General features: G+C 37.3%; 2 protein-coding genes and 1 long non-coding RNA gene across 3 annotated transcripts in view; 2 read left to right on the forward strand and 1 right to left on the reverse strand.

Annotated features, from left to right (window-relative positions):
• Positions 1-9,313, forward strand: part of USP53 (ubiquitin specific peptidase 53) — a 50,754-nt gene extending 41,441 nt beyond the window's left edge. Inside the window, exons 14-15 of the mRNA XM_080797809.1 lie at positions 5,971-6,073; positions 6,997-9,313. Coding sequence (XP_080653935.1) covers positions 5,971-6,073; positions 6,997-7,984 — 1,091 coding nt within the window. The 3' untranslated portion in view covers positions 7,985-9,313. The remainder of the gene's footprint in view (positions 1-5,970; positions 6,074-6,996) is intronic.
• Positions 9,314-10,573: 1,260 nt separating this feature from the next.
• Positions 10,574-14,658, reverse strand: ARLN (allregulin). The gene is made up of 2 exons (XM_080797810.1): positions 14,373-14,658; positions 10,574-12,844 (listed from the first exon to the last, which is right to left on the reverse strand). Coding segments are annotated over exons 1-2 (207 nt in total). The 5' UTR covers positions 14,579-14,658; the 3' UTR covers positions 10,574-12,843.
• An 83-nt stretch (positions 14,659-14,741) lies between these two features.
• The window catches only part of LOC308338121, a 63,888-nt gene continuing 51,156 nt past the window's right edge, over positions 14,742-27,473 (forward strand). The window contains exon 1 of the long non-coding RNA XR_013966382.1: positions 14,742-14,926. This is a non-coding gene — a long non-coding RNA (uncharacterized lncRNA). The remainder of the gene's footprint in view (positions 14,927-27,473) is intronic.

Below are 27,473 nucleotides of genomic sequence, written 5' to 3' on the forward strand. Positions count from 1 at the left end.
GTGAGTAATGCTCCTATGAACATTGGTATACAAATATCTGAGACTCCTGCTTTCATTTCTTTTTGAGTATATACCCAGAAGTGCAGTTGCAGGATCCTGTGGTAATTATGTGTTTAATTTTTTTGAGGAACCACCACACTGTTTTCTACAGCTGCTGGGTTATTTTACATTCCCATCAGCAGTGCACAAGGGTTCCAACTTCTCCATATTTTCACCAACACTTGCACTTTTCTGGGATTGTGTTTGATGATTATCATCACTAATCACTAATGAGTGTGCAATTGTTTCTTTTTGTGGTTTTGTGTAGCCCACTTATTTAACCGCATAAATTATGTTAAGGGACACCTGGGTGGCTCTGTCGTTAAGCGGCTGCCTTCAGCTCAGGTCATGATCCCAAGGTCCTGGGATGGAACCCCCTTGCATTGGGCTCCCTGCTCAGCGGGGAGCCCGCTTCTCCCTTTCCCACTCCCCCCTGCTTGTGTTTCCTCTCTCACTGTGTCTCTTTCTGTCAAATAAATAAAATCTTTTAAAAAAATTATATTATGTTAAAATTATTTCTTATTTAAAAATGTCAAAGCCTGCCATAGTTCTTTAAGCTGGTCTTTGCTTTGAGAATCTTTGTTAATGTTCCTGCCTTATGGTGTCTCTTTGCATTCCCCTCCCTGACCCTTTGAGAACGTGGTATAGGAATTTTTTTTTTCCCAAGCTAAAAACATACCCTGTGTGGATTTTGTTTTCAGTAAGGCACAATTTAATTCTTTGTGATTTGGTATGATTTTCTTGGGCATGACTTTTCTCCTACTTATTTGTAAAATGGGGGCACACTTATTGGCCTGAAGAATCACTTTCTTTAAGTAGCTAACAGATTTAGAAAGCTAAAGAGCTTTAGAAATTTTTAAAGTTTTCATATTTTGATATTTAAATGAGTTTTAACACAATCCAAACAAGTTTGCTTGATGTCAGAGAACTAAAAATCTATAGTAGTGGCATTGTAATTATTTCATTGGTATTTTTTTCATTGACAAGGATTTTACATAGGTTTCTCTGCCTATGTCATTATGGGTTTGAACGCTGCCTAAAGCCATTATTTGGGAATATTGTTCAAATTTACACAGTGCCATTTAGATTATTTTAGTTCCTCTTTTAAAATGGGTCACTGATCAGGAGAATTTCAGATGCCTTAAATGACATTCAAGACAGAAGACTTTATATGTTCAAAAGTACATGGTTGGGAGAAAGTATCACATATTGTAAGAATACAGGTAGTTTGGTCTATGCAAGGCTGAGAGCGTATATGGAAATTGTAAGATGATAGTTAAGAGAGTGGACAGAAGCCAAATCATGATGAAACTTTTGTGCTATTTTTAAATCCTACAGTAAGTGGAAAGGCACCAGAGGACAAGGAGAGTAATACACTCCAGTTCACATTTTAGAAAGACTGGTGGCAATGTAGAGAGTGAATCTGGGCAGTGAGAGAAACAGTAGTTAGATGACTATTTGAACAGCCTGGAAAGAAAAGGTGAGGACATAAACTAAGGCAGTACCAATATATCACAAAAGAAGATTTGAGAGTTTATAAGAAAGTGTAGACAATGGAGTCAGTTTTTATGACAGATGTACAAAAGGGAGGAAGAGGAGGAAGCTGGGGATAGCTGTTATTTGAGACTTACATAAGTAGATACACAATGTACCAAATCAAAGAATACAGGAAGAAGAAACAATTTTGGGGGGATGAGAGGAAGATGCCAAATTTATTTTTTGATTTATCATCTAGGTGAATAGATTTATTAGGCTGTTAAGAACATATGTCTACAACTCAGGAGAGATGATTCGTTTGGTAACCAGCCACATATATGGGAATTGAATGCCATAGACATGGACTGCATCACTCAGGAGAAAGGGAGACAAAGGAAAAAAATAGACAAAGGAAAAAACGTGGGGTTTACTAAATAAGAGATGAGCTAAGGATAGAGAGAAGGAGCCACTTTGGGAAGTATGGGGAGTAGCTAAAAGGATGAGAAAAAAAAGGAGAGAAGATTAACACAGGGAAACCAGGAAAATGGGGTTTCAAGAAGACAGGTTGCCACAGATTGAGCAGAATATGGATTAAAAATGCAGGTTTGATTAGCAGTTAGTAAGTCATTAGCTTACTATAGAGGAAAAGCTTACGATAGAGGAAAAGCAGTATAAGCAGTATAAGAGGAACATTAGAAATAGGAGCAAGCTTGAGGTAGGACTGAAGTATTTAGAAATAGTAAAGGGCCATGATGTTTGTAACTTAAAGTGGTTCAGAAAAAAATGTTAATGGGTGAATCTGGGTAAAGGATATACAGGTAATTTTTGTAGTAGTTTTAATCTCTTGGTTTTTCTGAACTTTTTGAAATTATTTTCAAATAAAATGTCTTAGGAAATTATAGTACAATGTAAAGTTAATGAAACAGAAGTAAAGAAATGTCTGTTCAAAGAAGCAGTACTTAGAGGACAAAGAAGCAACCAAGAGCTTAGTTTTGCATTTATGTTACAGAGCATAAGGAACTAATGATGCATAAGGGAAGAGAAAGGTACTAAGATAAGAATAGAACAGAACAGTAATTGATGGAGTAAGATCTCTGGAGGTAGAAGGAAAATGAAACAAAGAAGGTAAAGAGGCCAGTTAAAATTTTGTGATTTTTTTCCAAAGTATTCAAATTTTATTAACACTTTTTTTAACTATAAATCAGATCATTGATTACATTATTGCTCTTGTATGTTTAGGCTTTGTAATAGTAGTTTTGCTGTTATATTTTGAAATCCCTCTAAACAACAAGAGTGAAGATTACATTGTCTAGAACAGCAGTTTGGTTTTATTGGTGCCTAAGCCTATTTTAAATATAGATCATCTTTTCAGATGAATCATATATTTTGATTTTTTCACTATTGGGCTTTTTAAAAAAATAAAGTTTCAAAATTAGTATTATTAACTAAAGCTTCTTGCCTTGATGTTAAGGTGTCTTCCGTGCCAAGTGTAAAAATCAGACCATTTTAGATTTGCAAAGAACCTGGAGCCAAAATTCCCAGTAAAGACACATGGATGTTTATGTCAGCAGAAGAGAAAAATAACACATCTATTTTTAAGTTAGTTGGAATTCTGAAGTCAAACCACTTGGTTGAATGCCTGCCATAGTGATATTAAAATTTCAAACATATTTATAAGAGCTCTGCTGCCTCCTGCTGTCTGTTATATGGATACATTAATAATAGTAAGGAGGTTTTTAAGAATTGTTTTTTCTGGTGTTTGTGAATAATAAACCTGGAATTATGGATAAGTTAAGTAAACATTCTGAAGTTAAAATCAAGGTGAGTGGATAATTATAATGTAATTTCAACTTAAAATTTTCAGGCTAAAGAATTATTGAAGTTCTTTTTGACATTACTACCCCACCCCCCATAAAGTAGCTGTTGAAGAGAGGCTGTTTTTTGAGTCTTGGCAGTGGGTTAGGCTTACAAGCAACTAACACTCTTTGGGATAAATTATACTGCCTTTTATTTTTAAGATTTGTATTAGTGTGGCAATTGATAGACTCAAGATAGGTCAAGGGGAAAGGTAAGGATTTATCTTAGCTTATACTAACCTAGTCCTGGTTCTGTGAGTCAGGAACATGGTGGACAGGGTGGGGATGATTTACAAGAAAAAACAGTTATGTTTTCCATGTAATTGTTTATTCATTCTCTAGACTTCCACTGAATATCTTTTATCTAGATATTGTAGTAGGGGGGAAGTAACAAAAAGGGGACATATTGTCCAATAATAAAGAACTTACTGCAGTCTAGTGGATGTAGGAGTGTGAAATCTTAAGCAAGTGAATGCTAGACTTATAGTTCCCCTCATTCTACTATCTTAGGTTTTTATTGGAAGGTAACATTTACTGTGTGAGCAATAATATAGGGTATTAAATTCTCATATATATTATACAAGAAATTCAAGATTTAACTAGCAGAGGCTGTTGATAATCGAATATAGATTTTTCACCAGATAATATTTAGATGTTTTGGTCAACTATATATTCCAGTTGAATTTTGAATGACAGAGTAGTTTTTAAAACATGTACCTAGAAAATCAATTTAGGGATAAAAGCCATCTAAGATAAACTTCTTTGTTATTGTTTAAAAAATAAAGTTGCTGCTTTAATGACTTTTTGTTTTCTTTACATTCTTCAATTCATAGACTTGGAGTACAGTCAGGAGTATGAGAATGAAAGGAAATGAACATGATGAAAATGCCATCTAAAAATAAGGGAGAATACTGAAAACTTACTAGAATTCTATAGAAGTATAGGGAATTAGTTGAATATTTAAGCTAAAGCCATATATTTTTATATCTTCTGTGGGCCTAGTTTCCTCAAGGGGAGATTTGTATGATGATCTTGGATTTTAGTGGCATATGCAAAAGATTTTAGTGGCATTGGCTTTGGAATTAGTCCTGGATTGGTTTAAATGCTGTCAATTACCAGTCATATAGCCTTACTTGGGTCACCTAACTTCCTTGGGTATAAAGAGGGGAACTGTCACAGAACAGTTGTGACTGAGATTTTCTAAGGACTATTTTCAATCAACTGAAGCAATGCTTTGCCCTCAGGGTATTTTTATACTATTAAAGAATATTGAGGACCTCAAAGAGCTTTTGTTTAGATAGGCTATATATGTTAATAATTACTGTATTAGTTTATAAAAAGGAAAATTTACTTATTTAAAGAATGATTTACTTTACTCATGCATGATTTTGTAACATCAGTATATCCTTATTTGGAAAATACTGATTTGCTAAATTATACAAGTCTTCCAAATGTTGATAAATTTCTTTATATTTAAAAAATGCATTTGTTAATATCACCACAAGTATTAGCAGAAAGCTTTTCTTTTTTTTTTTGCTTTTCTAATTCTTGAGAAGCTAAAAACTCATGGTGGTGGATAAAAGTTTCCAAAATTCTTATTTTCATCTAAAAACTTAAATTTTATATAATGGCAATAAATAATGCTAGTTGTTTTCCTTAGAAATGACAGGTTCACTTTTATTTTCAAGAAAAAAAAATTTTTTTAAATATATCTGTATAAATCTTTTTTTTTTTTTTTAAGATTTTATTTATTTACTTGACAGAGATCACAAGTAGGCAGAGAGGCAGGCAGAAAGAGAGGAGGAAGCAGGCTCCCTGCTGAGCAGAGAGCCCGATGTGGGGCTCAATCCCAGGACCCTGGGATCATGACCTGGGCTGAAGGCAGAGGCTTTAACCCACTGAGCCACCCAGGCACCCCAATTTTCAAGAAAATTTCTGCCAGATACCCAAGTCTGAGTAACCAAAGTTTATCTGTTATCTTTCAAGTCAAAAATGATGCTCATTTGTAAAGATTAAATGAAATAATTATTATGAACTCCTTACAACTTGAGTCAGCAATTAATAAATGGTAGCTACTGAGTGATAGTGTTAACATTTTACATGTTAACCATATTACCCTCCCACACATTTAATTCAGTTGATGTTCCTAATGTTCCTGTGAGGAAGGTAAAATAGGTGTCATTATCTCATATGAATGAGGAAACTAGATTCTAAGGGATTGAGAAGTTTGCTTAAAGCTACTAGCCAGTAAGTAGTGAATGCAGACTTCAACCCAAGCCATCTGCCTTCAAATGCAGGATTTCCCTGACATTTTGTCAGCAAAGACTATGTCTTAAGGGGAAACACATAGCTCCCTGCAGTCTAACAGCAATAGTGTTATCTGGGCATAGCTAATGTTTTCAAGTGATAATAGAAGCAGCTATTTATTTTGTATAAAGTATTCAGAAAAGAGCTATTTGAGCTGAATCTTGAAGAATTAATTTTTGTTAGTTGTAAGAGAATAACCTATTTGTAGGAAACCTTACGTAAATTATGGGGAAGTATATGCTCAGTAAATTAGAAAAGATCATTTAAATAATTTTTTTTTTCTCTCTCCTAGCCTCAGCCTTTAAAAAAGAACTCAAGAATTTGGAAGTAGGCTGTAATTCGCATGAGTTCCACCCAGAGTCACATCTACAAATAATAAATCCTTTGATAAAAAGGTAAAGCTATTTAGAAATACTAAAATCTTTTGTATTAAATGCATGTATTATAGGAACTCTGTCAGGGCAAAAATCCATGTTACTACTCTGAAAACAGTGGGTCTACAATGTTATGATGCCTGTATTATTGGGGATCGTTAAAAGGATATAGACCTAAGGATATAAGGCCTACAGAGTACCAGGTACAATACATGATTGTTGTAATCCTCATAGCATTTGTCGGAGGTGGGTGGTATTTCATAAGAGAAAATTTAGGGGCTTTTATTATAAGTAATTTGCCCAAAGCAATGGAGCTGAAATTTAAATACAGCTCCTATCTACCTAGCAAAGCCTCTATTTATCATTTTGCTCTAACTGAATTCCGTGAAGTTTATGTGAGAAAAATAATTTTCATGACAAAAAATAATTTGCAATGTGATATCATTTATCTTCATCTGAGAAATTGTTATCTAAAAAAAAAGGTAATCTTCATTAAATTATTTTTAATTCGTCTACTATCCTTTTAGAGCATTGTATATCAGAGTTGTCTCTATTGGTATAAGCTTTGTAATGTTGGTCAAGAAGGCTTTTAGGGTATTGAAGTGTTTGCTTGTAACATTTTTTTCAAGCCTATGCTACATTTTGTCACAAATAAATGTAATTTCAGTGTAAGTTGAAATGAATTTTTTTAATTATTCTAATTATTAGAAATCTAATTTTGGTAATGACAGGTGTTTCTAGCATTCATGTATCTTGGCATACATTCTGGAGTCAGAGTGTGTAAAATGTTAATGGTTACAAATATCTTCCCATTTTTGTTATGTTACAAAAGTAACATCAGGTGTATATTGAGAAGTTAAACTACAGGACAAAAGTTTGTTTTTCCTACAATTGTGCCTATTTGTATATGGTGTTTTAGCTTTGTCCTTATTTTTATGTTACAGGTCACATACACGTGAAAACAATGGAAAGTTATTCCTTTCTTCAGGTACACAGATACTCCAGGACAATGCAGCAAGAGAGCATATCCACCAGTCAGGTGAACAGAAACTTGAAACCTCAAGTGAATGCAAATTTTCTGAGTGGCTTAATGCAGAAAATTCTGAAAGAACAGGTTTACTTTCTCATGATGATAATTCTGCTCCTGGAAAGAGAATGAACAGTAATGAAGTAGTCTCATCATCTTCATTGTGGTCTTCACACATGAGACCTGTTGGGTTAAAGCCAGAAACTTCTCCCCTCATCCAGCAGCAAACTATGATGGAACAATGTTGTTCTGAGAACTCCCTGTCCAGGGAACATATAATTCAGTCAACCTACAGGTCTCATGATTGTCAGATGTCAAAATTTGTTAGCCATAATCCACCGCCTCCTTTGCCACCAAAGAAATATGCTATAACCAGTGTGCTACAGTCAGAGAAAAACAATCCCACACCTAATGTCAAACTTACAGAGATGTTTAAAGCTAATTCTTCCAGTCTTCCAAAGCACAGTTTAAGTTTGGATTCAGAATCAGGTTCAGAAATGGGTACATATGTGCGTGATGAAAGACTTAAGGAAACATTTCAAGTAAAAGAGGCTCTTGGCAACACACCGAACCACCTATCAAGCTTTTCAACTAAAGATTTTCAGGCAGATTTGGGTACAATTGTTGATGCATTTTGCCAACCAGAAATAGACTCTAGTTCTACCTGTCCAAATGAAACCATTTCATTAACTACCTATTTTTCAGTTGATAGCTGCATGACTGATACATACAGACTGAAATACCACCAGAGACCCAAGCTCCACGTTCCAGAGAGCAGTAGCTTTTGTAATGATAATGCACTATCTCAGAGTGAAAGAGGACTAGCACCTGTGTTACACAACAGTCTTGGTTCAAACTGCCCTTCTGAGCAGAGGTATAAACCTAGTATACACTGTAATAGATAAGTCATGAAACTGGTAACCTTATACTTCTCAGAGGCCATGAAAATATAATAGGAATCGACTGACCAAACCTGGTGATATATGAAACTAAAACCATGGCATTTCTAAAGTTATTAATCACATTAATTTTCTATATATATTTTTTATTTGTGTTGATCAACTTATTGGGTATTTTAGAAATTCCCTTTGAATAGTTTTGGTGTGCCTGCAAAACAGAAAATAGAGGGTATGCAAAAAGTCACTGCTGCAGTTAAATAAAAATGTGATTTGTTCCTTTATATGTGGCTGGTAGACCCATAAGTATTAAACTAACCAGTACTCACATATATAGATGGGTAAGCTATGCTAACTGAAAAATACCAGATGATACATAGTTTGTGGAGTCAAAGCAGTATTTGCTTTATGCAGAAGCACTTTCTAATGGGTAACCAACCAAAAGAGGGCTTCACCCATTTGTTTTTGACTTCTGTGATAGTCTACTACCTATGATCCCTTTAAGTGTCTTAAAAAATATCAACCTATGATATGGTTATCATATGAATTAGAAGCATATATTCATATGGTATCATATGAAATGATAGCATTTGGAGGGGGGAAGCCTTAATGATAAAGCAGTTTTTAAATTCTTAAGGTCAGAAGAGAAGAAACTTAATTTTGCTCCTAGAACTTCAATCTTCATAATGCCTAGTTAACATAAATTAGGCCTGTTATATCATAAACTTACTTCAGCCATGTAAGCTAAAAGTAAGTGAAATCCTTAATGTTAGTATATTTATGTGTTACATTTTTTCTAATTTTATATGAAATGTGAAAGGTTTTATTTTGGTTTCGTTTACTTTGGGCTGCTAATAACCAGTGTTAGGAATTAACTTAGGGCCCACTGGGGATCTCACTGTGACTGCCTAAATTTTCCCTGCTATCATCTTAACCTCTCTTTTTAGGTTGTCAACCCATTTTAATGATTTTCAGATTCTTGAATCCGAGTATTTCTGGGTTCCAGATTCAATTTCTACTTTCATATAGAGGGTTTAGTATTAATAAAATGTATTAATTTGAGCATCCCTTCCATTTTTCTTCTCTAAACAGTCATTTTACCCTACTTTCATGGGGAGGGCTTTTTTTTTTTTCTTTAAATAAAAGAATTTTCCATTATCATGATGACCTTCTAAATGAAATTAAATTACATTAATTGCCTTATTTCATTAGTTGTCATTTTATTTTGTACTAAGTTGGTAAACGTATTGTGGCTAAGTGTTGTATTGTCTATGTAGGAAAATTGAGAACTGCAAAATTAAAAATTTTCTTACATTAATAAATTTTATATATATAACTTAATTCTGTAAACTGATTACTAAATTTAATGTTTGACCAACTCCATAAATTAAAATATTCTAAAATGTAAATGATTAAAAATGAGTATTCCTAGATAACTATAAAATAATTGTTTGTAAAAACCTAATCTAGTCAGTTAAGAAATCTTGGTCAATTATTGTCTTCTACTTAGAGAAGTTTTTACTTGCCTTGTCTAACCATAACAGTACGTGATTATTACTTTATATTCTCTTAACTTAGAAATACTTGAATATGAACTATATTAAACTTTTATCTTTTAAGAAAGCTTATTTTTAACATAACTTTTAGTATGGAAGGCTTGTAAGTACTGTAAAGTTTTTAAAATTGTATTTGAAATATTGTATTTAATTACTGCTTTTATAACATTGTAAAATATTACAAAATGGGTTTCAAGCATTTTTAGTAACTTTGAAAAACATTGTCTAGTTTTTTCCTAAGATTTCTATTTGGTCAAGATGTCCAGTTAAAAATGTATTATTTGACACCTATAAACTAATATCTCATATTTAACAGCAGTCTCATAGATATGTATTTTCAACTCAACATTTGAGTTGCAATATCAAAATAGAAATATCTCATTTTGGCTCTTTTTAAAAGTACTGTCCAGTTGAAACTACCTGAATCATGTAATAGTACTTACAAAACCAGAAACTCTTTTTGTTGATTCAACACTCCAAATACAGATTTGGATACATAATTACTAACTATTCACACGTAAAATAAATTTCTAGAGTACCTAATTTTTATAGGTGTTTTCTTCTTGTTATAAAAGTATGGTAATTTCTGAAATAATGCAACCAATAATTATTGTAATGTTCAAAATACATATCTTCAGACTGTTCTATTTTTCTGTGAAATCAGTTTCTTTCGGTTCAGAATTTTTTTTAAGATAAACTGATTTTTAAGTTAACATGTTTGGACTTTTCTGTGCATTCATGAATTATGGCTTCCTCTCCTCACAGGTTGATTATGTATTTTATGAGAAATGTAAATCAACTTAAAGTTCAAGGGTACTTGGACTATCACTAATCATAAAATGTTATCACTAGAGGCTCCTAAAAGTGTAACTGCAATGAGGCCTAAAGCAGGGCTCCTAAAGGAGTTGGCAAACTTTCCATAAAGAGCCAGATAGTAAATAATTTGGTCTTGGTGGACCACAGGGTCTTTGTAACAAACAGCTACAGTTTTGCCACTGTAGTGAAAGAAGCCATAAATGGTATGTAAATGAATGGCATGTTTGTGTTCTAATAAAACTTTATTGACATTGAAACATGGGTTTCATATAATTTTTACATCATGACATAGTCATTTTTTTTTTCCCAACCATTTTAAAATGTAAAAATCATCCTTAGCTCACAGGCCTCATCAAAAGAGGTAGTAGGCCAGATTTGGCCCATTGGCCACAGTTTGATGATCCTTATCCTAGAACATAATTTACATTAGGTAACCTTAAAGACCTTAAATAAATAATCCTGTAGTCTCTGAATGTATCCCCATGCCATTTAGGGACTAGATACATGGAGATGTTTCTATCCTAAATTTTCAGGTTCACAGACTCCTAAATCCTAAAGACTTTGCCACAATAACTGGTCAGCCAGTTCATTTCAAATGGTTATTAAAAGAATCATTTCATTTATATGAATGAAATTAAGTTTTTGAAATTTACAAAGGAATTTATCAGATTAAAACATTGATGTTATTCTTTGTTTTCATCATAGCAAGTTTGCCAACTTTTCTTGGTGTCCCATTTATCCTTTAGCCTTACCCAGTTAGTTACCCTTTACCCATTTAGCCTTCAAGTGTGGGTGCTGTAAGGACTCACTATACTTGAGATGGCACAGTAGGTATAATTTCTTATTCATCAGCTGTAGAAAAGATTCAGCCCTCCTACTGGAACCATTTTTGTATGCCATTTGTCATAACAGCAAGACCTTGCTACATTCCCTCTGCTAGAAATTTTCAGAATATTCAGTAGTTGTGGTAGTACGCTGATTTCAGGCTCAGAAACATAGTACGGATTATTAAAATTTTGTGTATAACCCAACATTAAGCTACATGAGAACTGGTAATCCTTTCCAAACCCTGCTACTTACCAAGTAATTTGTTTAAACAAATGCAAAATGCAAAATCAGACCAAATTTAGCTACATAATAAACATTTATTGGACAAAATTATTAGCAAGCAGCAGAAAAACAGTTCATACTGTTTGGTATACTCAATAAAATTCCAGTTTTGTGTTTCTTTAGATGCATCAACCTCTGCATAAAAGGTTCTCTCTCAAGTAGATGCAATACCCTGGACGCATAATTGTTACCTCGTAGTTGGCAATAGGCAACTAAAATCTTCCAAAATCAGTCCTGGATTTCATTCTAAAGTCATTCTAAATGAGAGAAGGTACAGAGTTTACCAGATCTATGCCCTATTTCTAAGGGAGGTGAATATCCTCAAAATATTTAGGCAATTCACATGTATCAAATGTCACCAATTTAAACAAGAGCCCATTTCTAACATCCATTACATAAAGGAGTATCTATTATGTAATAGGAATAGCTTCCGAAGGGCTTTTAGTAGCTGCTTTGGAAGTGGGACCTTTCTGATTAAACACTAGCTGATCACTCCTAGAATGTAAATTCTTAGTAACACTGTTAGATAAAAGAATGCAAGCTACATGAAGGCAAAAAATTTTTGTCTTTTTTCCTCACTACTATACTATACCTGGCCCAGAGTAAGTGCTCAAATATTTGTTGAAATGACTTTGCTGAAGTATTTAAGGTACAGACATTATTTAAAAAACAAAACAAAAAGCCCCACATTTTGGCAAGCATTCTTTATACAACCACAATAATAAAAAATGGGTTTCAAACACAGTCCTATTTTAGGGAAGTTCCAAGAACTTAAATGGAAGGAAGGGGACATCCAGGTAAGAGGACATGCACAGTTGGATAGTATATACTTTCTCTGGGACTTTATCAATCTGGTAACTGTTAACAGAGGCCCACTTAATTTAAAAATTAAACTGTTACTTAAAGCCAGTACACTGTGGGCCTGCATTTTCTGTACAGCTCTAACTCCTTTTTTCCTCCCTTGTTTTTAAGTAATTTATTTTTAAATACTTCACCTTAATATTTTACCACATTTTTGCATCATACTAAACCTGGGCTAACCCTTAAACTGTTAAAGGCAAGACATTACCATATTTCTTAATGAATACCCTAAACCTTTACGTATAAATACTTTAATATTCAGTCCCTATAAAGCCATCAGATGTTTGAAAAGCTTTTAAACATGAATCAGAGTAATTTTAAGAACTTAGCTATGAATGGGTGAGATCATTACCCATTTAATATAGTCCCCAAAAGGAGTAACAAGAGTATGTAAAATAGAAGAAAAGTTCCTCAGAGTTTGAAATTCTGTTGCACAACCCTGTCTTCTTTGTTCAAGAAGTTTGCAGTCATTTTCAGAATCCACTCCAGGAGTCAACTTCTTAATCTAGACATCAGGCAAACCATTCTGTAAAAACCAAATATTTGTCAACAATGTTTCCTCCTTCCAGATTTAATACTTTAGACCCATTATCTGAAAATCTAGATTGTCTCAGTCACTTTCCTATTCCTAAATGATTTACGTATTGATGAGAGGAGAAAAAAAGGCCTGGACTATTCCTCCTACTGCTTCCATTTTCTTTCTTCTTCTTGTTGTTCTTTTTTTCATTTTCTATCCAGAGCCGAAAACTCATTTAAAAAAAAAAACAAAAAACTCAAAACACTGTATTTGAGGTATCAGTCTCTACCAAAAAAGGAGGGGAAGTAGAGGAGAGTGAAAACTCCACTACGAATAGTCCGGTAGAGTATTTTATAGAAATATCCACCTCTTCCATTCACCCCACTCAACCCTCTGCCTTCTAATCTGCCACATTATCCAAGAAATCAGTGACAAGGGGGTCTTAGATACAAGGAGGTCATGCCCAAATCTTTGCCAAAATTTTGGGGCGGGGAAAGAAGACATAATTGCCTATCATGGATTGCAAACTCATAAGCATAATGATTGAGAAAAGTTAATTTATGTAGTTAATTTATGGAATCAACAACTCTAAAGTCCAAGAGAGCTCCCTAATGTCCAAATGAGTTGCACTGCTTTTCTTCCACAGGCCTGCCCTTCAGCTCACTGCTTCTTTCCTGAACTTTTCCTATCACCTCAGTCCTTGTCCCTCTTCTTGTTCTGCTCCCCAGCGCCTTCTCTACCTTTCCTCCCCTTATCCTCTTCCAAAAGTGTCTTTGCAGAGTCAGTGGCAATGAAAATGGAGAGCAAGGATTTTGCAAGTGGAACCTACAGAATTTTGTGATTAACAGTTGGATGTTTTGGGATGTGTGGGTGTAAATAAAAGGGGAAAATCAGAGTCCCAGGCTTCTAGAAGGAGTACTGAATGAATAAAGTTAACATTTACTGAAATAGAGACACTGAAAATAAGTACATTTTGGTAAGAAGTTAGTAAGAGTTCAGGCTTGGACCTGTTTGAGATACCTACCTGGCCTACTGGAGGTCAAACTATAGTTATAGTAACAACACCTTTAGTCAAGCGCTTACTGCTGCCAGGCAAAAATGCGAATCGCTTTTAGATAAAATACTCATTTAATCCTCGCTACACCCCTCTGACCTTGTTATTATGGTCCCAAATGGTAAATGGAAAAATAAAGCTCAGAAAAGTTAAATAACTTCTTTAATTTCTTTGTGGTAGTGCAGATACTCAAACCCAGCTCGTTTCATTCCAAAACATAAGAAAAATTATGAAGCCAAGTTTCTTCCACACCTCTTTGAAGACGCTCACTGAGGTGCCAAGGAAGAACACTTTCACTCCAGCCTCAACCCGACCCCGACACCACCCGCCTCTCGACCCCGCCATTAACCAGCTGTATTATTATCCTGGGCATACCATTCTCCCTGGAATTCGGCTACCTTGCGCACCGCCCCCCCGCCCCCCGCGCCCCAAACTGTGGTGGTAAACTCCCTACCAGTTCAACTCTGCGTTCAGAGTACTCACCATGGTAAAAGATACACGAAGATAAACAGCACTACATCGAAGAGGATGAAGAGCCAGAGATCCAACCAGTAGGAATGCTTTGGAAAACGGTCGGCCCGGGATTGAGATCGCACTTCGTGGTTCTGCTGCTGCCTCCCAGCTTCATCCAAGCCTCGCCGCTCCCGGGGACCGTCCCGACCATCTTCCGCAGCTGCGCCCGCCTCCATCTCGCACCAGGTACCCCACCACCGTCGGCGCAGCCACAAAAACAAGTACCCTACTTCCGCGTTCACCTTGCCCTAAACTGGCCCCAGTCTGGCCTCCTACGCATGCGCCTTCCTTATCCCCGGAAACGGGCCCGTGCCTTCTTCTTCTAACGCGCAGGCGCCACTTGAGAGTCAGCTGTCTCCGTGACAGCCGGCAGGCAGCTCGGCCGCCACCCGGAAGCGGAGTAAGCTCGTCCGCCCGCCCGCGGGTTCTGCTGCACCCTTGGGAAAAGCTGGTAAGACAGGTTTCGCTGGAAGGAAAAGGCGCCCGCCTCGCCAGAAGTCACTATCAAGGCCTGTTCCTGTCAGGTGATGGAATTCACCCAGCCACTCCGCGGTCCCCTTTCCTTATCCCTGCTCTTTGGGATCCCTTATACCAAGGGTTTAGGGCCCCCTCTGATGGGTTTTGTTTTGTGTATATAACACGTTACACTTATTTAATCCTGTAAAAGCTATAATGAGACAGACGTCATTATGAGTGTGAGTTTCTTATGGGGCCAGAGAGCAAATCATGAGAATGTTGCATGTACCTCATGGGAATGAATTTAAGAATAACCCAAAGGTTTGGAAGTGTGGTCCCCTATGAGATTAGAGTGCTAGCAGAAAGAAAATGACTGACCATTGTAAGGGAGGGAAAATTCTCTACCTACCCTCTTTGGGTCTCCAACAGGGTCCAAAAATTAAACTGACACAAGACAGATTAACAGGAGAAATGCACACAAGTTTTATTAAATTTTTAAAAAACATGTATGTGAGAACCTTGGCAAGAGAATGAACACTCAAAGAATGACCAGAACAGAACGTTTTATACCTTTTAGACAAAGAATCACATGAGACAAAGGGTTTGGGTCAGGGGTAGCAAACTGTGGAAGAATGACTAGGAAGATAAACATTAGTGTAACAAGGTTGATTTGCACAGATTTCTCAGCCTGATTCCCCATCTCTGGTGATAAGACTGTTTTTCTTCCTCCTGGTAGAGGGAGGGCACCCTTCCCATGAGAGTTTGATCTCCTGTCAGGAAGAATTCAGGAAAGTAGCAGTACCCCTCTTGCACCTGCTGTTTCTCAACCTCCTTTAATTTAATCAGTATGCCAATTTTAGGGTGTGTATTTTGGGGTGACATGCTCTGAACTTCATTTTCTCTGTCTGAAAATTCCTTAGATGTTTCTCATAAAAGCTGCATTGGTGGTTGTGGAAAGAATTGGGTTAGCAACCAAGTGGGGAGGGATCTATCTGCAAAGGGAAAGAAGAGCATAGATTAGAATAAGAATAAATAGGAAATGACAAATCCAAGCACATTTCCTCATACCCCATTAAATCAGTCTCCTGTCCCCGGGAATAGGTCAGTCCAGCAGAATGGCTGTACTCGTTTATCTGATGGAGGGTGTTTATCTTATCTTTCAAAGGATCAGGTTAGACACTATTTGTCCCAAGCAGTTTACACAGAAGAAGCATTCTTCAGCAAAGATTGCATACGCTTCTCCTTTTGGACTGTCCGTGTGTCCAGGGCGAGGTACCTTTGGAGTATAACAGAGCCTAAATTATTAACTTCTGATAGAATGGCTTCCAGTGTTTGTGTGGTGATACTGAACTCTTGTTCCTTTTCTATGGAAAGATTTAGAACTGCCTTTCCAACTTGTAAGTTCCAAAGCCTGGGAGAAGGGAGGTCAATATTCATAAAAACTTAGAATTGTGGTATACAAGCCAGTTTTCTGTAACATCATGTCTAGTATATTTATGAGGCTCTATTTTATGGTCAGAGGAACCCAAGTTTGTAATTTGGCTGGCATTTAAGGTGGAGTACCTGGTTATAGAGAGTGTCAGGAATCTGAGTCCACATCCTCTTGACCATCTAGGTGGAACTCTTTATTACCTTATCATCACATAAGATAAAAAGACCAGTATTGTTCATGGATAAGGTCATAATGAAACTTGTGACTTACTAAGTTGGGGTTTGGCGATCTTGTCACCTGTCATGTTGTCACCTGCCCATTTCCATCTTCCGTGTATCCCTGTCAGTCTATAGGAGCAGAACAGATTGTGAAAGATCAGATAGAAGAGGCCTGCAATTAGGCTTTCGCAGCTGTAAGGCTTGGTTTTGTTACGTGACCAGGTGAGTGCAAATGTTGGGGTTCCCAATGTGTAATTTTTGGCCTTCGGCGGTTCAGCGCTCCCAGGTTACAGAAGGGTGGCTTTGGAGCCTGCTGTGAAATCTGGTGGTTTGGCAGATGTTGATAGCATTAAGAGTCAGTAATGAGACCATTTCTGACCTTCATGAGAGGCTTGAGGTTGCTACCTGTGGAATCAGACCACAAGGTTTGGTTGTAATATTGCCTTATGTCATTTGGGAAAGGTTCAGTACCATCGCGATTTTCAGTGCAAAGGGAAAAAAAAGTATTTCTGATGTCTGAGCAAAGGACAGTCCTTGAGCTTCCACAGAGATTTTTCCATGTACAACTGACTCACAAAAAGAGAAGAATGATAATTTTTTTGGCCATGGGTGCCATAACCTGTCATGCATCCATTATCCAGAGTTGGTCCACCAGTTGGTCTTCTTGGCAGGAATAAAAATTAATTTCAGGTTCTTTTGCATGATCTAGATGTTGACATTACCAAAAACCAAAGTGATTAGTTAATGTGGCCAGGGTTTGGAAAAGTGGTTAAGGGGGTGTCAGGTCTGTGCATAACCTGCTGAGGAAACAGTAAGAGTTAGTAAGTGAGAACCAGTTTGAAGGACAGCCTATAGTAGAGGATCAGAGGGAAAGTATGTTTCCCTCTGAGACAATCAGTCTCCAGTCAGCCTCCTTTTTTTTTTTTTTTTTTTAAGATTTTAAAGTAATATCTACACCCAACTTGGGGCTTGAACACACAACCCCGATATCAAGAGTCGCGTGCTCCATGGGACTGAGCCAGCCAGGCGCCCCTCCAATTAGCCTTTTAATAATTGGCTAAAGATAGGGGAAGCTTTGTTAAAAGGAAGATTTTTTTTTTCTCTTTTTTATTTTCCTCTGGGAGTAGGGAGACCCAGTAGGGGAGAAAATAGGTGGAAGTGAAGTTTCTTGATCTGTGATCTTGAGAAAAGCTTCATGATTTTTTCTGCTTCTAGGACCTGGGAATTTGCCTGGGAAATCCTTACTTTAAGCTCACCTTAGGAATGGTCGTCCAATTGTCCTGGGAGTGCTCATCCTGGTCTAACTTGGCAGGGCTTATATGAATCCAGAAGGATTTTTCTTTTATTTTGATAGCAGTGTGAGTCATTAGTAGTCCTTTATAAAGGTCTTCTCAGTGAGGTGATAATGTGTGTGCTCTTCTAGAAACATCAATGTACATCTAGTCTTCTGGTCAAAAGGGATGGCAAAGCTTGCCAGTCAGCAGAGCCCATGCCATTCTTACCTGTTGTTGATATGCTCCATTTATACTAGTTAGTTCTTGTATATAGCTAGTCATAGTGACATGGAGAACAAAGGCAAAAGAATTGTAGATAAAATTAAATCTTTACAACTTGCAGTCCATTCACAAATTCTTGAGGCAGGCGGAGTAGGATACTCCTCAAGGAACCCACAACTGCCGTAAGGTTAGTGCTTTGCTAGAGGCAAAAAGCAGCCTTAGCTTGACATTTGTCTGACCTCCAGGATCCTGTAAGTCTTCTTTAATATATGACAATCCTTTTGGAAACTTCCTTTATCTCTCCCTTTTCCAACTTGAAGTACATACTCAGTCATTGTTTACAATCACATTGCAGCTCTTGTTTGCCCAGGGGCCCTGTCCCCTGCCATAATAAAAACGTATTTTTGCACTGTCTCAAGAATTATTTTTGACCGTTTGCTCCTCGCCAACATCAAATCAATAGCACATTTTTCACTTGCACCCCTATAATGTTCACTCAATCAAGGAAAAGAAGGTTTAGAGATGCCAGTAGGAATAGGGTGACCAAACATGATTTCAAAAGATGTTATGTTTCCTATTTGGAATATTCCAGATGTTATAAGGTCCAGAGGTTAGTGCTCCTGGACATTAAATCCAGTTTCTTGACAGATTATTTCTAAAGTCCTTTTGATGTTTGGATTTTTATGTTCTGTTTGCCATGAGGATTAGGGATGATACAGAGTGTGAAATTTTAATGAGTACCCCAGAGTTTTGCAAATGGTTAATTTCTGTTATAAAATTAGTTCCTTCATCTGACCCAATCCATAAAGGAATGCCCAAACAAGGAATAATCTCAGTTACTAATTCTTCACCACTGTTGCGGCATTGGTACTTCTGGCTGGGTAACATTCAGTCCACCCACTAAATACACAGATGATAACCAAATAGTGGAATAGCTTGACACTGGAGATAAATCTATAGAATCCATTTTGGAATTCCACAAGGGGCAATGTGGGCCTTGGAGGATTTCCTGAGGTATGTTGGTTTCATCCGGAAACTTGGTGAGATTAATAAGTAATAGTACACTGGGAAATAATTTGGTTAGAAAATTTGTGGATGCCAGGGAAGAATGAATTATCTTTTGCTTCCTTAACTATCTCCCATCTACCCATATGTCCCATCTGATGGGAAATAAATTCAAGCCAAAAGGTCAAAAGAAAGGGGGCCACAGGAAGTCTGTTTGACCCAATGTATAATCTAATTGTTTGTCACCCTTTTGTATACCTTTATCTTTTTCAAGATTGTAGGGTATTTGCCTGAATAGTTAATAATATCAGTCAGGGATAAAGGCAGGTTTATGAATTGGGTGGAAAAAGGGAAGGGGTTCTATTTTGGGCTGCATATTTAGCAGCCTTGTCAGTCCTATTGTTCCCTGGACATATGCCAATTTTAGGGTGTGTATTTTGGGGTGACATCCTCTGAACTCCTTCACTATACTGCCCTAATTTTCCCTTTCAAATTTATAGAATTTGAAAATGAGACACAAAAGGAGTACATAGTCTAAGGTTACTAAAAAAAATTATAAAGCTTAAAATTGATTCCAAATCCAGCATTTTTAATGCTGTTCTATAGATGTTCAACCTTGCTCTAATTTACCTCCAAATCTGTTACCCAATAATAGAGACAAAGACAGTATGCTACCTTAAAGAAAAATACCATTGTCCTTTTGCTTTGTAGATTCTGGGAATGAGAAGACCATTACCTGAAAATTAGCTAGACTGTGTGTTGTAGCCTAGATTATAGGCTGGTAGTAGATTGGAAAAGGCCCTGATGGTAAGTGACATGGAAGCTTTATAAAAATTAGTGGAGACAAGTAAACTATTGCCCATGCAAATGATGGACACATTCTTCTCAGTGGCAAGGTTGAATCAGTTGCTTCTATTTATTCAAATAGGATTGATAAAAATTACTGAAATTATTAGAAATAGCTTGAAATGGTTTTAAATTTGTCCTTGGATGGGGCACCTGGGTGGCTCAGTGGGTTGAGGCCTCTGCCTTCGGCTCAGGTCATGACCTCGGGGGCCTGGGATCAAGCCCCACATCGGGCTCTCTGCTCAGCCAGGAGCCTGCTTCCCTCCCTCTCTCTCTTCCTGCCTCTCTGCCTACTTGTGATCTCTGTCTGTCTAATAAATAAATAAAATCTTTAAAAAAAAATGAATTTGTCCTTGGCAGAGTCACATGCTCATCTGTGAGAGATGTTGGTACTAGAGTCTGACCTCTTGAGTCAAGTAGGTCTGTCACATTTGGGAGAGCAAATAATGCAAACAGGGAGGGGTCACTTGGACTAAATTCATTTGAAAGAGCGTGTCACCTCTTCTGGCTTCACCCTTGTTAAAATTCCAGTAATTCTTGATTATTCCACGTGACAGAAATGAATATGGAGTATGTGGTGGAATTTGCGATGTCCTTAAATTAAAAACAATTTAATTTTAAAGAAAGTACTTTACTGAAATCCAGGTACACTGTTAGTGAGGTAGGAACTCAGCATTTTCCCCACCCCCTTAAACTTTTCTGCCTGATATGTCCAAGTGAAAAAGATGCACCAGAAACCATGAAATGAGTTATTACACTGCAACCATGATCCAGCACATTCAAAATACTGTCAACACAGTTTATTTGACTGGAGCTAGGGTAGTGAAGGTAGGGTATGAGAATGCCTTAACAATCAGATCAAAGCTAGATATTTTTAGGAAGACATTCTAAACTTCTGAAGTTCAAGTGCATTAAGTTCTTAAGAGGGAGGTGATAAATTATGCTTTAACCTAAGGTGATGATGCAGATTTCTTCAGGCAGCTGTCAAATTAGTATGTCCATATAATAAATCATCCATGTGATCATTCTAGGAATTAAACTAATTTTATAAAGTAACCTCTCCAACAGTAAAAACACTTTGCTAATTTTCATCTGAAAACATGGGTTTTTCTTAAGTTATCCCTTTCTTATCTTCATTCCATTTTTGTCTACTTTCCAAATGGAATGAGCATTCCAACAAGTTATTTCTCTGTCTTCTGGGAATTTTATCCATTTGTTTTTTTTTCTTCTCTTCCAACATCATTGCTATACACTTCTATTATATTTTCCTCTGAGAATTGCATCATCATCATAGCTAATTGCTATTTGTTGTAGCTTCCCTTTTATCTTCATCTTGGCCTATAGCAGCTGCCATCCTTGTATCCCGCCATTAATTTACCTCCACCCTACTTAGTCAACCTCCTGTCCAGTAGACTCCCTTTGTTCCAGCCGGATTGCTATCTTCCATCTTTTTCATGGAAACTGTTCTCTTCTTGGGCTTTGGGCTTTGGTGCCTGTTATTCTCATTAACCTGTAATGCTTCCCCACCCATCCTAATCCTACCCATCCTTTTTCAGTTCAGATGTCAACTTCATAAAGTTTCCCTCTGGAATTCACATTGTTCTCTCCATTCTCAGTATTTCTAACATACTAGTTGTGAAAACTTCGCATTTGTCTCTATTTTGTATACCAAGCTTTCTTCTAGGGGAGAGGGTTATCTTCTCAAGATCAAGGCAGTGAAGTATTTACTTCCATACTTTTCTTCTTCTTCTTCTTCTTTTTTTTAAACCTTCCTCTGCATTAGTTATTACTCTCTGCACTGTGTAATAGCCACCTATGGATGAGGCTATCCCCTGGGCTGGTCATTTTTCAAAATTTTCTACCTTCAACTCAAAAAACAGCAGAATTTTCTTGAGATTGTCTGGCACATTGTCTTGTTTTATAGCACAATGTTATGTAAGTTTTCTCCCCTATTAGAGTACTAGGTATCCTTTAGAAGGGAAACTATACTTTTACCATCTTTGTAGCTTCCCCAGTCCCTCAAACAGTACCTTGATCACAGAAACAATAAAATATTTATTCAATTATATTTTGTTGTATTCTGCAACCATTATTAAAATCCTGGTCAAAAAATACTTGTTGAATAACCTCTGGTGTAACATAATATTATAATGATACCACTAAGATATGTTACTACTTACCTACCACTCTCAGTGGGGATACTTTCTGAGGTTTTTTGTTTTGTCTTGTTTTCAAGTACTAGTAATAGGTATGCACTAACCCATTCCCCCCTTTTGAATTTCTTGGCTTTAATTTCAACAAATACTCTTTGAATGCCTCCCGAGTGTCAGGCACTGTCTGAGGAGCCATAGGACGTGGGGCAATAGTCATTCAATTCATTAGAGGCACATTTAACAGAACAATGGGATATTCAAACACTCTGTCCCAGAGCCCCGAGAGGTTCTGCATCATGGTTTTGGTGTTAGGAAGGCTAAGCAGGGTTGGCTGTTGAACAAACTACCTACCCTCTTCTACCTACACACATGTGCACACTTCAATCATAAAAGCTCAGTTTTGTGTATTTAAATTTTAGGGTTTCGTAAAAGATTTCATTTCAAAATAAGGGATTCTGCTGCTTTTTAAAAGTTTAAAAACAACTTCATTAGGGCCAGGCTTAAATTGGTAAGCATAGATGATAAGATGTTGACATCTACAATCTTGAAATCTCATCATGCTAATCAACTGAGTGACCAACCTGTTTTTGTTTTATTGAAAGGTGTTAGAAGGGACAGTCGTTGAGGGTGAAGATTGAGAGGTTAGTCAACACATGAAAAGTCTTCCCTCATAAAGTTATATAATAGGCATCCAAGGGTAGACATGATGACCTTAACATAGGCGTGAATAGAATAACAGTGTTAAGTAAATGGATGCAAAGGTGATAACTGCTGTATGTAAAATGTTAACCAGAATTAGACTTATTTTGTAAATATGAAAAATGTCAGCATATTAACAGCAGTTATCTCTGGAAGATGGGATCACAGATCATTATATTCTTTGTGCTTTTTCCTGTTTTCCAAATTTTCTCAGTACAAATGCATTAGAAGTTGGGAACACTGCGTAAAAACTAAAGATGTATTTTCTGGTGACTAATGTAACACAATAAAAAATAATAAATAAAAAGAAGTTGGGAAGAAAGTTTTTTGAAAATAGTAAGTTAAAAAAAACAAGAGATAGTCTATTTAACTCTCTCTCTCTCTCTTTTTAAAAGATTTTATTTATTTATTTGTCACAGAGAGAGAGCACAAAAACACAAGCAGGGGGTGCCTGGGTGGCTCAGTGGGTTAAGCCTCTGCCTTCAGCTCAGGTCATGATCCCAGAGTCTTGGGATCGAGCCCCACATCGGGCTCTCTGCTCCACAGGGAGCCTGCTTCCTCCTCTCTCTCTCTGCCTGCCTCTTTGCCTACTTGTGCTCTCTGTCTATCAAATAAATAAATAAAATCTTTAAAAAAAAATAACAAAAAAACCACAAGCAGGGGCAGTGGCAGGCAGAGGGAGAAGCAGGCTCCCTGTTGAGCAGGGAGCTCAATGTGGGACTCCATCTTCCGGACTCTGGGATCATGACCTGAGCCTAAGGCAGATACTTAACTGACTGGGCCACCTAGGCATCCCTACTTGACTGTTTCTAATACCAGATCATAAGCATGAGGCACATAGCTATCAGGGGGTTATAATGACTTACAATAGTGCTTTGCAAACTACATTTCATGGAGTTCTCTGACTCCTCAGGGGCTGGCATGAAATGGAAGAGCTGGATGCAGGGAATGAGGCTTCAAGCCCTTCCTGGAGAAGGTCAGCTTTTATGTTCATATCTATAAATATGCCCTGTTGGAAAACAGATTTATCTTTTTTATACGCTGGTGAAAGCTGTGTCAAAAAGTCACCTTGGGAGACACATGTTCATGGTGGAGTAGGCCATGCCAGGCCTCCGGAAACATTGAAAAATAAGCAGAAACTATTTGAAGCAAGTTTGTCAGAACTCTGAAAAATAGTCAAAGGTTTACAGCAACCAAGAAAATGCTGAATCAGGGGCCCCTGGGTGGCTCAGTGGGTTAAGCCTCTGCCTTCGACTTGGGTCATGATCCCAGGGTCCTGGGATCCAGCCGGGCATCGGGCTCTCTGCTCAGCAGGGAGCCTGCTTCTCCCTCTCTCTCTGCCTGCCTCTCTGCCTGCTTGTGATCTCTGTCAAATAAATAAACAAAATCTTAAAAAAAAAAAAAAAAGAAAAGAAAATGCTGAATCAAAATATATGAAGAGGATAAGGACCGAATTAAAGGGAGAAATAGCTGGTTCTACAGTAATAGAAACTTCCATACCCTACTTCCAATAATGGGTAAAACATCTAGACAGAAGATCAGTAAGAAAATGCAGGTCTTGGAGCACCTGGGTGACTCGGCCAGTTAAGCACCTGACTCTTGATTTCTGCTCAGGTCATGATCTTGGGATCATGAGATTGAGCCCCATGTCAGGCCCCTAGCTCAGTGTGGAGTCTGCTTGAGATTCTCTCTCCTCTGCTCCAACCCCCACTCATTCTCTCTCTCTAAAATAAATAAATAAAATCTTTAAAAAAAAAAAAAAAAGAAAGAGAAAATCAAGGTCTTGAACAACACTATAAATCATCAGGCCTAACAGACATATATGGGATATTCCACCCAACTGTACTATATCAGTTGGTGACCCAGGTAGAGTAAAATATTCTATTGACTTCAGAAAATGGGAAGAATGAGTCCATGAAATTTTCAACATTGCCAAGTCACAAAGTAATCCTACACAAATTCCAGCTCAAAATAAGTGAGGAGGCTGTTGCTGGTTTAATAATGCTCATTCAGTTGCTTTATTCTGCCCTTCCTAAGCTAGCAGATTGGAGCCCTCACAGAATGTGCTAGTTAGGCCCTTTATATCGTAAATCCCAGAAAGCCACTAAATGTAACTCCAGAGCTATTTTAAATACTGTGTTGGGTCCGAGGATCTAAACCCAGGGCTCTTACTCTACTGAATATCCTATAAGACATACTTAGAATGGCACAGTCCCTCACTTCTTTCAAGTTGTTGCTCAAACATCACCTGCTCAGGTTATATCCTTGAATATCCCATTTAAAACTATATCCCCAGTGTCACCCGAGGCAGTCCCCATCCTGCTTCCTGGGTTTATTTTCTCATCTAATGTACCATATATTTTACTTCTTGTATATTATCCATATCCCCTCCATGAAGACATAGATTTGTTTTGTTTTGTTTTGTTTTGTTCACTCTTATATCTCTTAACAGCTAGATCAGCACCCAGATATAAATGTTTAATTAATATTTGCTGGATGATATTTTGGAAGAAAATTTACTTATAACTACATTAAATTAAATTGAATCTGGACTCTAGAACAAATAAACTCTAGAACCAGACTGCTTGGGTTCAAATCCTGGTACAGCCACTTACTGGGTGTTGACCTTAGCCAAGTTACATAACCACTCTCTGCCTCAGTTTCCTCATCTGTAAAATGAGGATAGTAATACTAGTTCTTATTGCACAGCGTTGTTCTGAGGATTAACATGAGCAGATACTCTTTTAAAAATATTATATTTATGTATTTGTCAGAGAGAGAGAGAGAGCACAAACAAGGGGAGTGGCAGGCAGAGGGAGAAGCAGGGTCTCTGCTGAGCAGGGAACTTAATTTGGGACTCTGTCACTCAATCCCAGGACCCTGGGATCATGACCTGAGCTGAAGGCAGATGCTTAATCAACTGAGGCACCCAGGCATCCCAATGTGAACTGATTTTTATAAAGCACTTTGAACAATACCTAGCATATTGTAAACACCATTATGTATTAACTTGTAGTGGTAGTAAGAGCTGCATTGATGCATCTGAATTAGTGCTGTGTTCTGTGCATAAAACATTTGTTTGTTCAGATTTTGCAGTTTCCTCTTTGTGTTTTAGAGCAGATTTGGATTTTGAAGATTTTGTAGACCCTGGGAACTAGCCTTTTCATGTATTGTTACAGATGAAAATAAGAATGAAAAGAATCTTGGATGGAAGTTAGGCATCTTGGAATTCCCGAAAGGCCATATAATCAGGCATTTTAGGAAAAAATAGTCCAAAAGAAAATATAATTCAAGATACTATCTGTGCTTATGAGAGGCTACACTATTTCTCTGTAACAACTTCACTGTTGTTTGTATTTGCTCAGTGTCAGTGTTCTACCTCTAAATTCTAACCTTTGAAGGTAGATTCAGTGCTCCATGGAAATGAAATAGATTTGGCTTGTTTTACCACTAAAACTCATGTCGCATCTGTCACATGGTAGGTGCTTAATTCATATTTGGTTAAAGAAATATGTACTCTTGGCCACCTGGGGTCCAAGGAAGCAATGGTGAACAAAGTTAAACTTTTATCCACCAGAAGCAAGATTTTATTATTTCTGCCTCTAAGAACCTATGTTCATACTCTTGTCTTCTATTCAGTTTTTTACTGGGCTGCAGTCATGACTGCCCTTTGCCTCACAGCCTCTACTGTCTACGTTTCCCTCTGTGCCTTTGAACTTTTTCCCATTATTACTAGCTGATGACTTTTTCTGTGTGTTGAAGTCAAATTTCCAAGGGAGAGACCCCAATTGGCTTAATTAAGTACTATTATTGGTCTTAGACAAAATTCTCATATTATAGGCTGCTCTCAAGTATTATAGATTGACTGTCTTTGGATCATCTGGCCTTATTGTTATGGTCAGGGTGGTGGTGATCTGGTTCAGAATAAGGTATCTGGGTATAAGGAATAGCTGGGGCTGATTCCCTCAGTACAGCCTCTGTGTATAAGTTCTCAGAGTACAGGATGGTGGAGGCTGGCTTGCTGAGGCTGAGGCTGTTCAGCATGCCTATCTATTCATTCAGTTACAATTATTAATGTTTACTATGATGTTAAAGGGGCATGGTGGGGAAAGGGGTAGAGATGTAATACTCAATCCTCGCTTCACTAGACCTCATAGACTAGTGGAAACAGTCAAGCAAATTGAATACAGAATAATGGTATGATACTGGTGAGCACATTGTGCTATGGGAGCACAAACAAACCGCCAGTGGGAACTGGGAATGTGAAGTAAGCACCGTCTGCACTCAGGTTTTTCTGTTCTAAGGATGTGTTGAAGAGAAGTCCTGTGTCACATTTATGTCCTTTAATAACCCTTGTTATCTCAATATCTTGTATAAAAAATTTTCTAAAGCAAAACCGAGAAATGGCATTAAGCATATACTCTTTCTGGGGCACCTGGGTGGCTCAGTGGGTTAAAGCCTCTGTCTTCGGCTCAGGTCATGATCTCAGGGTTCTGGGATCAAGCCCCATGCATCTGGCTCTCTGCTCAGCAGGGAGCCTGCTTCCTCCTTGCTCTCTGCTGCTTCTCTGCCTACTTGTGATCTCTGCCCATCAAATAAATAGATAAAATCTTAAAAAAAAAAAGCATATACTCTTTTACCTAAAGGACTTTTTCTTTTTAATTTTATTTTAGTAATCTCTGCACCCAACATGAGGCTCAAACTCATGACCTCAAGATCAAGAGTTGCATACTCTTCCGCTGAGCCAGCTAGGTGCCCTGGACTTG

This window comes from Martes martes, assembly GCF_963455335.1.
Source record: "Martes martes genome assembly, chromosome: 2".
NCBI lineage: Eukaryota > Metazoa > Chordata > Mammalia > Carnivora > Mustelidae > Martes > Martes martes.